Raw genomic sequence first — 11924 nt, 5'->3', positions numbered from 1 at the left:
CCATGTCTTCACAGTGTCTCAAACACAGTGCCTGGTCCACACTATGTTCTCAGCCAAAAATCTGTGTTAGATAAAGGAATTCCAAATCATCATGTTCTATAGTCTGTTTGTCTGCTTGTGAATAGAAGCATTCCAACTTCACATCAAGACCCTAATTATGGGGTCATCCAATCATCCTGCCAGTGAAGAGTGAAAATTCTCAGTTCACTCTGCCCACCTCCCAAAGATACAGCTATACGGAGCTGACCCTGCATTGGAGGGAACAAGGCAAGCTGCAAGCTCCAGTCAGCTTTCTTCCCGACCTCTCCCTATTGCCTATTTCTCAACAGAAAGAACAAGAAAAATAGTTATCAGAAAAACAGTCTCCTGGCAGTGCCAGTTCAGTAAGTCACCAATTACATGAGCAGAAGAGAAACAAACTATAACTCACCTACCTAGAAACTCAAGTTAAATCAAAGGAAAATCCAGGAGTGGAGGAGAAGTGACATGGCGGGTTGTGTAGGTCCACGGTGGGTTAGAACTGCTGGCTATGAAAGCGAACACAGGCGTGGCAGCAGAGGAAAGACAGGGAAAGGAAAGGGACTGAGCTTTGGAGGTGAAGGCTGTGGAGGACCAGCTTTTCTCTCCTGCCGCTGCTTCTTCTGCCAGCTATCTGCATCCCTCCAGGGCTGGCTCAGCCTCTCGCTGTGGCTCTCTTGGGCGAAGGCAAGATGGGCAGCTGGCACCTCCACAGCACGTCCTTAGGCTATTGATGCTCTGCTGGAGTAGAAGTCAGGGACGGGGAGCCCGGTGTGCAGCGTGACCTGGGGAACGAGACTGAGTGCTGCAATGCCCCATGGGTAACCCCATCCCACCCCAGTACATGGCACATGCTGGGTGTGCCTGTAATGCAGAACAGGGACTGTTTACTTCCCTCCAATGTCTGTTTAGCAGCAGACATTGCCCTGTGGTTAGAGCCTGGCCACCTGGGTGGGCTCTCAAATCCTGGTGAGACTTGCAAAAAGGAGGCTGCTTCGAGAAGTTCATGGAAAAATGCAATTGACAGTTAGGTTTTTTTTTTTTTTTTTTCAGCACCAAAACAAAATAAAACAAAAACACAAATAAGCCAAAAAACAAATAAACAAAAAATCCTGAAATCAAACAGTTTGTTGCTTAGAAGTATTTTCTTTGAACTCTTGGGAGACCCTGCACACTGTTCTCAGCCATTTGTCTTTGTACAAGATGCTGGGAGACTGTGCAACTTCTTATTGAGGACACACACAAGCACTGACCTGAGGGTAGGCATGCCTGTCAGGCACATTGCAGGAGGCACTACCCTATCCTACATTATGGCCATGGTGACAAAAACGGCCCCTTCTTATTAGGGGGACCCCCAATCACCCCAGTTGGGGTAAGCTCCTCCTGAGTTTGCACTGATGACTGCCAATTGTGAAGAAGCGTGGTGTGCTTCCCCAGCGATCCTCATGAGGTTTGTGGAAAATCGAATTAAAAGTTTATTTCAATGTAAAAATGCTGAACTTCATAACAAGTTTCCCCGTAATTGCATTTTTCACGAACCTCTGAAAACCCCTTGTATGCATGGGTTTCAATTTTTTTTGCACTCAAAAGAAGTAAAACTTCTTTTTAAATTCAATTTTCCATGGATTCTCCCAAACATTCTCATACTGTTTCACCAACTTCTGCTACATCTCCAGCCTCAGGGGTACCCATGTGAACCAGGTTACAACTATTTCATGCAATTGAGCATTCTTTCTCTTAAATATTTGGGACTGAAAGTGTTAACAAACTGGGGAGATTTTTAGATTTTGGAAAATTTGCATTGACGTGACTAGATGAGGATCTCTAATCTAAAAATCTGAAATCTAAAGTGCTCCAGAATCAGAAACTTTCTGAGCATCCTGACAGTACTCAAAACAGTTCAGACCTTAGGGTGCTGTCAGCCCATGGGCAAGTGTGCCTGCATCCCATATTGGAGTGCCTGGGTTTAAGTTTCTGCTCTGGGTTCCAGTCCCAGCTTCCTGCCAATGACAATCCTGGTAGTTCACTGGAATGGCACTAGTAACTGAGTCCTGCCAATCGCATGAGAGACCTGGACGTTTGTTTGGCTCCTGGCATCATCAGCCTTCAACCTGGCCCAGCGCTTAGCGTTCTGGGAAGTTACAGCGTGAACCAGCAGAGGGAAGTTCTCTCTAAGAGTCTGTCCATCTGTCTTCTGCCTCTGAAATACATCAATAAAACTTTAAAAGTCGTATGTGGGGAGGGTGTAATGGTACTGTGGGTTAAGCCACTGCGTGGGATGCCTTTATCCCATATCAGAAACCCAGCCTTGCTTTGGATCCAGCTTCCTGCTAATTGCATACCGCAGAGGCAGTAGATGATGTCTCAAGTACTTGGGTCCTGGCCACCAATGAGGAGGACATGGAAGGAGTACTGGGCTCCTGGCTTCAGCCTGGTATGGTCCAGGCTGTTGCAGGCATTTGGGGAACCAGTAGATGAAAGATCTCTTTGTGGTTCTGCCTTTTTTTCAAATAAAAATAATACACTTTAAAAAATAAAACAAAAGCTTTTGGATTTTGGAGCATTTCAGATGTTTAGTTTTCAGATGAGAGATGCTCACTCTGTCTTTCCTGGCTGGTGCCTTTGTCTAAATGTATTAAGAACATTCTGGAACTTTTTTGAGGAGTATCAAGTACTGTATTCTTTGGATGGAAGTTACTAAAACTATGGAGAGTTTTGGAGAATGAGGTTTGCTGAATTTCACTTCTAGAGAAATCTAAGATTTTATTTCTTGCGATGCAGAGGCTTAACTTGGACAGATTAGATGTCAGCTTCCCATCAAATGTAATCTACTTGTAGGAAGAGAAAACAGAGCACCCTGGCCTGCAGTCAGTTTCATTACATATCCTGTTAGACAACAGTGAATTTTGAAACATTCCATACAGTGATTTGATTCCAAGCCTTGTCCTAAGGCAGCCCTTTGCTGAATGAGGATGATAGCTGTTGAGCGGTGCTGCTCAGAAAAGTGAAATCCTATTCCATAAGTTCTAATGGTAGCTGGCAGGACGTGGCCCTGCACAGCTTGGCTCTGAGCTCTCCTTTCCCACCCATAGCGCACCAGCCTTTTTGCCCTTGTAAGCTTATGTGAGGCTTTAGACAGGTTGCATAGCCTGTCTCCTCTGTATGGGAGGCTTTCAGAAGCACATTCCTGATGACCTCTAAGGCTCAGTTCACTGTGCTTGCAGGAAGGCCTACTTACACTAGCCCTTCTGTCTCATCCTAGCACTCTTGATTCCTTCACTCACCCTTGGTTTTTTCTCCATGGCTCCTGTCTCCTTCTAACATACCATGTGACTAATGCTATAACTTTGTGTGTATTTCATCATCTGTCTCCTGTGACCCCAGTAATGGGGTGACATTATAGGATGCCAAGCTTTTTATCTCCCCTCCCCACGGATATGTTAAAGGAATTCTAGATATTTGTTAAGTGAATAAATGAATGAAAGAAACTTGTTTTGTATCTAGAATAAGTAAAAAATAATGGTCGTATAGGTAGAAACTGGGTTTTCTATGTCCATGGCAGCTGTCCAAGCTAAACAACAGTATAGGAAAGATGCCTGGATTTTCTGGTAACTTCCAGCTACATCTTATCTTCCTCCCAGGCACCCAGAGCTTCATGGAAACAATTTCATTTGCTCTTAGAGGTAACACTAAACTTGGATGAATGGTCATTGCAAAGTGTAAATATACTTCCATTTTCCTGTGTGTTGCTAACTAGACAGTGTTCAAATAAGAGGGAACTTCACAATGCTCATGGGAAAAAATGTAATTAAAAGGTAAGTACATTTTGATGCCCCCAAATTTGAAATTATGATGTTTACACACATAGATTTCAAAACTTTGGCACCAAAATAAATGTGTCTTTGAATTCCATTTTCCCACAACCTTTGTGAGGTCCCCCTCTATAAGGAAGGTGATTAAGCTGATATGGAGTCACAAGAGTTGTTCATGTTGGCCCCTCTCCTCTGTGGCTTAGCCTGGGCCTTACCCTCCTAGCTTCCCTCTCTTAGCTTCCCTCCCTCTTCTTGGCTGCAAGCTGCTTACCTGCACGTTCCTGTTGAGGCTGACAGCAGGGAAGAAGAGGCCCTCCACATTATCAAAAGCAATGGGACCTTGTTGTTCATCGTTGATAAAGAAGGTCAGCGTTTTTCTGTTTAAGTCAAGAAGGACCCCAACGGTGGCCCCTTTTGTGATCCCTCCCTCAGTTCTGTGGGAAAAGAAAGACTAGGTTTCATTCCAGAAGCTCTTTTTTTTTTTTTTTTTTTTTTTTTTTTTTTTAGTAAATCAGTGCTTTTTTAGCCTGTTTCAAATGATTGTGGCCTACTACCCCCAACCTTTCCAAACATTGTTTTTTTGTTTTGTTTTGTTTTTTGGCCAATCAATTCTTCTGATACAGAAATTGAACACCACAGATATACCTGTTTAGGTGCTGACTATTTATCTGTGATCCACATAGCTATAAAGGGGCAGGTTGTTTTGTCTCTCACCCACCAATGTTGCCTCCCAGGACAGGGAAATGGGCCCCTGGAGAGAACGTTGGAGCTGCTCTGCTGTTGCTGAGGGTGAATGCATTCATATGGGGTAGACACCAAGGCACAGCAGTAGAATAAAAAACACTACTAAAGAGATACAAAAATGCAGACTTTCTGCTATCAGAGCTCTAACTTGTAGCTATATGGCAAGGTTTGCACAAATGGTGTGAATTAAATATCGTTAAATATAGCTTCATTTGAAAATCAAAATAAAGATGTATGTAGGCTGAGCCAAAATCCATACGCATAAACACTGGATTTTGGATTTTATACTACCTATGAAATAGAAAATTCATTGCAGAAAATTGGTAATTTTTAGCATGTTGAATTGGAACTAAGAAGATAGAGGTTGTCCTTAAAATGACAACACAGAAGAAGAGGATTCTTCCTGGTGAGGTGAAATAATTACATGGTGGGAAATGAAGTGATGTTAAGGAACCTGCATAGCACTGTCCTCTGACGAACAATTGTGTCTTATACTTCAACTGATGAACTCACAAAATACCAATGGACAATTAAACAGGGGCCATCAGATTCGTGTTTATTCCCTGAGATTTAACTGTACTGAATGTCATCCTCATCTCAGCAGAGCAGGGGAATGGAAAAGTATCATTCAATTCCTCTTGCATGCAGAATACAAACAGTTCATAGCCACTGAAGGACAGACTTACACACAGAATCTCGTCATCACCAGGTTTAACAATTACACCACATGTGACATGCAGGTAACCAGCAAGCAGATGTGTTCAGCATTAAGAACGTGTTTCTCTGCTTTGTGTGATAATCGTGTTGTTATCTACTCCTTTTCTCCAAAGGAATGAATCCCAAAGGACAAAATGTAAGCATAGTATATTGGTGATGGCAAAAGGAGTCTAGGGACACAGAGTTCCCCAAAATGTCAACCACTGAAAACCATGTGTGCTCCCTTCAACAGAGATACAAGCGAAATATCCTGGGGAACAGGAGGCCCTGGAAGCTTCCTGGCTACAGAGAGGTCAGTGATGAGCCTATAGGAACAGCTGAAATGGTGGAAACCAGTTATCCTGGCTTGCTTTCTTTTTGATCCAATTGAACACAGCTCAATTATCTGATTCTGCCCTGTCCCCACAGGGAATCCCATGAGAAAATGTATTAAAATCTATTTATCAGGCCCAGTGCAATGGTTCAGTGGCTAAATCCTTGCCTGGTATGCGCTGGGATCACATATGGGTGCCCAGCTCCATGCTTGTGGCCTGGGGAAAGCAGTAGAGGATGGCCAAAAGTTTTGGGACCCTGCACCTGTGTAGGAGACCTGGAAGAAGCTCCTGGCTCCTGGTTCCTGTCTTTGGATTTGCTCAGCAATGACCCCTGCGGCCACTTGGGGAGTGAACCAGTGGACAGAAGGTCTTTCTCTCTGTAAATCTTCCTTTCCAATAAAAATAAATACATCTTTAAATTACATTTACCTATATGTTGAAGATAAAAAAAAATCTTAAGAAAATTATTGTGTCCTCTTAGTCTCAGCAAATTGGATGCTCTCTTTCATACGACATTGAGAGAATCCTCTAAGAAGAAAGCTATCCAGATGAGCATCCACATAATTTAGTTTAAGGAGTGGCTTCTATTCTGAGCATCATATTCATAATAAGCATAGTAACCACAGTCACTGTATATTCTGGTGTCTCCAGTGGGAGACATCTTTATGTAGCTCATTTAATCTTTAGAACATTCTTATACAGAAAAAATATTATACTCATTTGGTGGATTTGGAAACTGAGACTGAGAAATGTAATTTGTCCCAAAGTGCTTCTGTGTTAAAATGCAGGTGTAGGTTTTAGAATCCTGTGTGATTTGCAGTGCATATGCATGGGCATTCTGACCTTCCAGAGACAGGTGGAGTTTAGCAATGCAGAAAATAAACCACCACCCACTGGATGGACTCCACTAAGAGCAGTGTATCTCCTGCGTTTTTCAATGAACACCAGCACCTGCCCCTCCTTCTTGATATGGTCCACGTAACAGCTCTTTGCACTTGGGCTTTCTCTGCTGACCAGAAGCCAACGTGAAGAAGGCTTGGTTTGGGGGCTGCAGGGGTACCTGTTGGTGTGCGAGTTGTTGTGCATGAACCAGCTCCGGTTATTGTCCACATACATTGCCCAAGCTTTGTCGTCCTTGCCTAACATCACATCCTTCATCACGTCAATGCGAGCCACGCCAAAGGCAGGATCAGGGTGGTTGTCATAACGGTCTACAGTCAGCTCCCAGTAGTGCACGCCCTTGGAGAAGCCAGTCTTCCCCAGCACCACCCGGTCATCATAGCTGCTGCAGGTCACTGTCAGGTTGTCATTGGAGAAGATGATGTCTGAGTGTGCCGAGCCAGGGTCAAAAGCAAACCAGGCCACTGGGAACAATAGAAAGGAGTAGGGTTATTAAGGTGAACCCAACAAGTTCAAGTGTCTGAGTACACTCCTGGGTGGGGTGAGGAGCATTGTGTTGCATTTTCATGCTGTCATGCGGGAAGAAAGTGATTGGGACTGGAGGGGCCATAAGTGGCCTGGGAGTTGGTACCCTCTGCAGCAGAAGCAGGCAGAGGACACATGACCGAGTCAACAGGGGTTACCTGGCTTAGACTGTACTCCCCTGCAGCGCTCCAGGAGTGAAGTGGCATCGATTTTGGAAGGTGCAAGTTCCTTCACCTGGTGACTGGCAGAACAGTGCACCAGAGACATAAAGGGAGAGGGAAGGCACTAACAGCCTGTGTGAGCCCTGAGTGGGGGGGAGGCTAGGATCTAGAGCCCTAGATAGAGGGGGACAAAACACATGGAATGAAAATGGGAAATATCCCTTCAGTAGAAGTGCTGGAATGTAGTCATTTGGAAGATTACCATGGCTCTAATAAAAGCTCAGACCACAAAGCTCTAAGCAACTCACACACTGATGTTCTTAAGTGAGACTTGAGTGTAGGACAGGTTGCTTCCTCTGTACTTAAAAATTCAAATTATGGGTTGCTTCTACAACTAACATGTAAAATGATTTGCTTGAGCCATAGGTATGTGACTGTTAGGTCCAGATAGAAGGAGGTTTTCCTACAAGTTGTTACTTCCTAAATTCTAAAAGCTGCTGACAAATACCATGATCTGGTAAGACAGGATTGCTGCTTAATGGAACCTGTGAGCCATCTCACATCATGCACTCTGGTAACAGAATAAGGTGGTTTCGTACCTGCCAACAGCTTTTTAATGTCAACTGTGGTCATTCCAAGTGAAAGGCATGAGGGAGAGAAATGGGAAGCAAAATTGATATTGATAAGAAAGCATGTCGCTTTAGGTCGACTTTTACCAAAAAAAGGCCTCAATCTAAAAGACTCCATGTACTACAAGAGCCAATATGACTACTGATTGTTTGCACTGACGTATAAAAACAAAACAAAACAAAATAAAAGGGAGTGGGAGTAAGCTTAGGGGCACATAACACTAAAAAATCCAAGCATCTTTTCCACTACTAAGGATTTGAGAAACTGCTTTAATGGAGTTAGAAGGACAAGTAGACAAATTTATTGACATAATAGAAGCTGCTGCCATTTATTTCATGAAGAAAATTGACACATCAATCCCACAAGTAAAAGAACAATTACAATAGGTATACTTGCCTAATTGAGAGTAAGGTGCGGACTGTGTCTCAAAATTGCATCCTATGAAGAGATACTACACATCAAAACTACGAAACAACCAATGTGACAAATTATTTGCACACACTTGTAAGAGCACCAGCTGAATATAGTCGCTTGAGGCCTGATTCATGAAAAAACAATGCCCTTTTCATGTCAATATATTTGGCTGGGTACTAATGTCTCCTCAGTTCTTTCAAAATCAACAATTCATCTTCTTACCATTTCCTAAGTCCTCCTTCAATTGACTCTAAACTCTGCAGCTTACATTTTCAAATATTTTCCATTAGTGCTTCCATACTGAGAACACTGTTTTTTTAGAAAGAGAAAAATTTATCCCCCACTGAAATGTAGAAAGTCCCATGTCTTTGGAGAAACAGCTCTATTTCACTCTTTCCTGCCTGTCCAACTGTGGCCATGCTGAATAGTCCATCCTGTGACCGGGGTCCAAGTTAAATCACAGACATCTTTTCCATTTCTTTGACTCAACAATCCTCACCTGGAGGAGCAGAAGGGGTGCTGGGAGTGCATGTGGTCTTACAGTTTTTTCCCTTCCTAAGGTTTAGACCCCCTACCCCATGAGGAGATGCCTCAGGATGGAGGAGGATGGTCTCATTTAAAAATGCTTCACATGAATAACCTATAATTTCCAAGGGTGTTGGATCCAGAAAATTTGGTTTTGATTATTACTAGAGAAAAGATCATTTCTTTTTTTTTTCAATTTAGTAAGACCCTATATGATAATTTCTAAAAGGACTTAAAATAAATTTACAAGATTTAAAAATTAAAAGAGAACTAATGACCAAATTAAAATAAAATTGAAAGATTCTGATTTTAATTTTGGTTAGTTTACTTTACCCTGTGATGAATTCACATTAAAAAATCATTTTCTTCTGACTCACAGTGATGTTCATGGTTAGAGTCTCTTCACTGTCATTTCCATTCCTGCTCATATAGTTCATGGTGAGTTGGAAACATTCAAAGATTTAAAACTGGATCTCATAGCCAGCTTTGGAGATAAGTATGTAGACTGAATAGGGCTTCAACAATTTTTAAATGAATCATGCCTTGTGCAAGTTTTTTTTTTCACAACAAGTATTCTGAAATTTTTGACACTACTTTCAACCCACCATCATACATTTAATATTCATCGGTATAACTAGAACAGTGAGTTTTATACAGCCATCAAATATCACTAATCCCACATTTCATTTTATTCTTAAGACAATATACATTACAAAGACTGTAACAATATTGCAGTACATCAGACACAGTGAGAAGAGTTCCATAACAAAGCATGTTGAAAAGCCAGTAGTGCACAGAAAAACAATAGGAAACAGAAAGCACAAAGGAAAAATGTCATTTTCAAGAGGGCTGGAAGTACTCGCATCCTTTTTGCACTGACATGCTGTGGCTTTCTTCATTCCAGGATGTGGGATGAGCCAAAGGAATAAAACAAACAACAAAAGAAACCTTTGGAAATGTGAAATGTACATCAGGTGTATCCATGATTACAATATAGTCCTGAAGAGATCAAATCTGTATCTTAGATAGTTTAGTAAGGTTGTTTGCTAGATGGAATTCACTGCAAAGTACAAGTGTGGCTTCCCTGAAGTCAGCCAGCAGCCCTGTGTCTTAGGCTTGGTCACGGGACACTTTGCAGGGGACAGACTTTGTAATTACTCAGATCTTTGGGCACTGGGCGTTAGGAGTTAAGGGTTTCTAATGAAGCCAGTGGTGCTCTCTCCTATTAGGAAACTGTCAGCCATGAGCCCAGACAGTCCTACTAGGGAGCACAGACTTTTGCAGAAAATGTTTTTGCTTTCTGCTGAGTTGCTTGTTTTGTAAGATGAATTCTGCTGCTGGTGTACGTGATTTTTTTTATATTTAAAAAAAATTTATTTTGTCAGTGAAGATCTCTTGAGTCTATGTTTAATCAGACCACTCCAGGCTGGATGCGCTGATCCAGTCTCCAGTCACAGCTGGTTTCCTGGATACAGTTGGGCTGCCAACCTCTGCAGTACTGCCACAGCCTCCACCCAGCCCGCCCTGTGCCCCTGCGAGGCCACTGTGTGTGATGACAGAGTGGGGTTATCCATGGCCGGACCAGCTTGTGCAAAAAGAACTACTTCACTCATAGCTTTCCAATGCCGTTATACACAGGCCACAGCCTCATGGTTGGTCCTCACAGCACACAAACAAAAACGCCACGAAACTCCATAGTTCACCTTCTCCCGAAGCAGCCACAGACACAAAGACTAGCTCATCCCCCTCACTGTGCACACACGAACGGCAAGAACAAAACAGGGTATTCAGAGGCGCCACCAAGGCACAGAGCTCAAGAGGAAAAGTGCTAAGAGAGCTCGGCTCACCGGGTGCATTGAGAGACTGTAAGGAAGAATGCAAGCTCGGCTGGTGGAGTGAGGATCTGAGACCAAAGTAGGATCTCCCCGGGAAGCTGGCTTGTAGATTAAGGGTGGAGGAGAAAGGACTCATTCTACGGAGCGGCAATCTTTCCGAAGGCACTGGAAAAGGGAGAGTCTGCTCTTCTGAATCTGGGTCTAAACGTAAGATCAATGCAAACTAGAGATCAGAAATCTGCTTCCTGCCCATGCATGCTTCCCCAAGACCTGCCCTTGGGATGCAACCCCACAGTCTCATCTGTCCTTCTGCTCATATATGCAGGTGTGAACAAAACCACTGTGCCCGGGGCCAGAGCAACCCAAGATACATGGCAAACACTTTCGGTTCCCTCCACTTTTTAGTGGTAGAAGTGTTTTGGGAAGGTTTCCTTTTAACTAAATGAAGCAGTTTCGGAGTTGAATTTAGAAACTTCAATGTTCAGTTTTACTAACTGATGGCTGATAGAAAACTTCATCTATTTTAGCCACTTTGAAAGTCACTGCCATGTTAACAACAGCCCTCTTACAGGATTTCTCTGTAGCAGATGATGATCTTTGCAAATTGTTTGCTGTTCCCACTTTTTCCTTTTCTCTGCACTTATATATACATATATATATATACACACACATATACACATATGTATACATATATAAATGCACGTATTTCATTTTCAGATGGATGGGCAGATTTTCTATACTACTAGCATGCTCAAATCTTAGAGTAGAAGAGGACAGATGGGATGACCTAAGAAACTTGGTGCTGGACAAATAGTGAGGAAAACAGCCTTTCCTTGGTTTCTGCATTGTAATCAGGTCCCGGTAACATCGCTTGATTACCTGTGGTTCTCTAATGAACAGACTGTGAGCAGTGGTGAGGTGCACTAGTGGCAAAGGGTCTTTTGTTTTTCTTCCAGATAATCAGATCTGGTATAAAGAGCATTACTATATCAGAGTAAGGACTTGTGAACTATTAGATGTGGTACTAGAAGAGCTTGTGAATTAATTTCTCTAAGTTACTAAAATTCCTCTTTTCAGACCAGTGTTGGGTAGATAAAATCACTGCCTATGAACCTGGCATCCTATGTGAGTGCCAGTTCTTGTCCTAGCTACTCCACCTCTGTGAAACAGGGGAGCACGGCCCAAATGTTTGTGCCTCTGCCACTCATGTGGGAGACCTGAATGGAGCTCCTGGACCTGGCTTTGGCCTGATCACAGAGGCCATCTGGGAAGTGACAAAGCTAATGCATGCTCTATCAATCTCTCTTAATTCTCTATGTAACTTTCAAA

At 42.8% G+C, this 11924-nt stretch overlaps 1 protein-coding gene across 19 annotated transcripts in view; it reads right to left on the bottom strand.

Annotated features, from left to right (window-relative positions):
* Nucleotides 1-740: 740 nt before the first annotated feature.
* TRIM9 (tripartite motif containing 9) overlaps nucleotides 741-11924 on the bottom strand; it is a 97567-nt gene continuing 86383 nt past the window's right edge. For 4 of the 19 annotated variants that reach the window (XM_040968579.1, XM_040968580.1, XM_040968583.1 and 1 more), the window contains 3 exons: nucleotides 6666-6969; nucleotides 4102-4264; nucleotides 741-803 (listed from right to left, as the gene is read on the bottom strand). In XM_040968579.1, the coding sequence (XP_040824513.1) occupies nucleotides 741-803; nucleotides 4102-4264; nucleotides 6666-6969 (530 nt within the window). Of the gene's footprint in view, nucleotides 804-4101; nucleotides 4265-6665; nucleotides 6970-7790; nucleotides 7815-8217; nucleotides 8260-10607; nucleotides 10797-11924 lie in introns of all 19 variants that reach the window. The other 15 variants (XM_040968567.1, XM_040968568.1, XM_040968576.1 and 12 more) reach the window with 10 other exon arrangements.

This window comes from Ochotona curzoniae, unplaced genomic scaffold (assembly GCF_017591425.1).
Source record: "Ochotona curzoniae isolate NIBS_2020 unplaced genomic scaffold, NIBS_Ocur_1.0 scaffold_4701, whole genome shotgun sequence".
Lineage (NCBI taxonomy): Eukaryota > Metazoa > Chordata > Mammalia > Lagomorpha > Ochotonidae > Ochotona > Ochotona curzoniae.
This window is presented reverse-complemented; position numbering and strand designations above follow the sequence as displayed.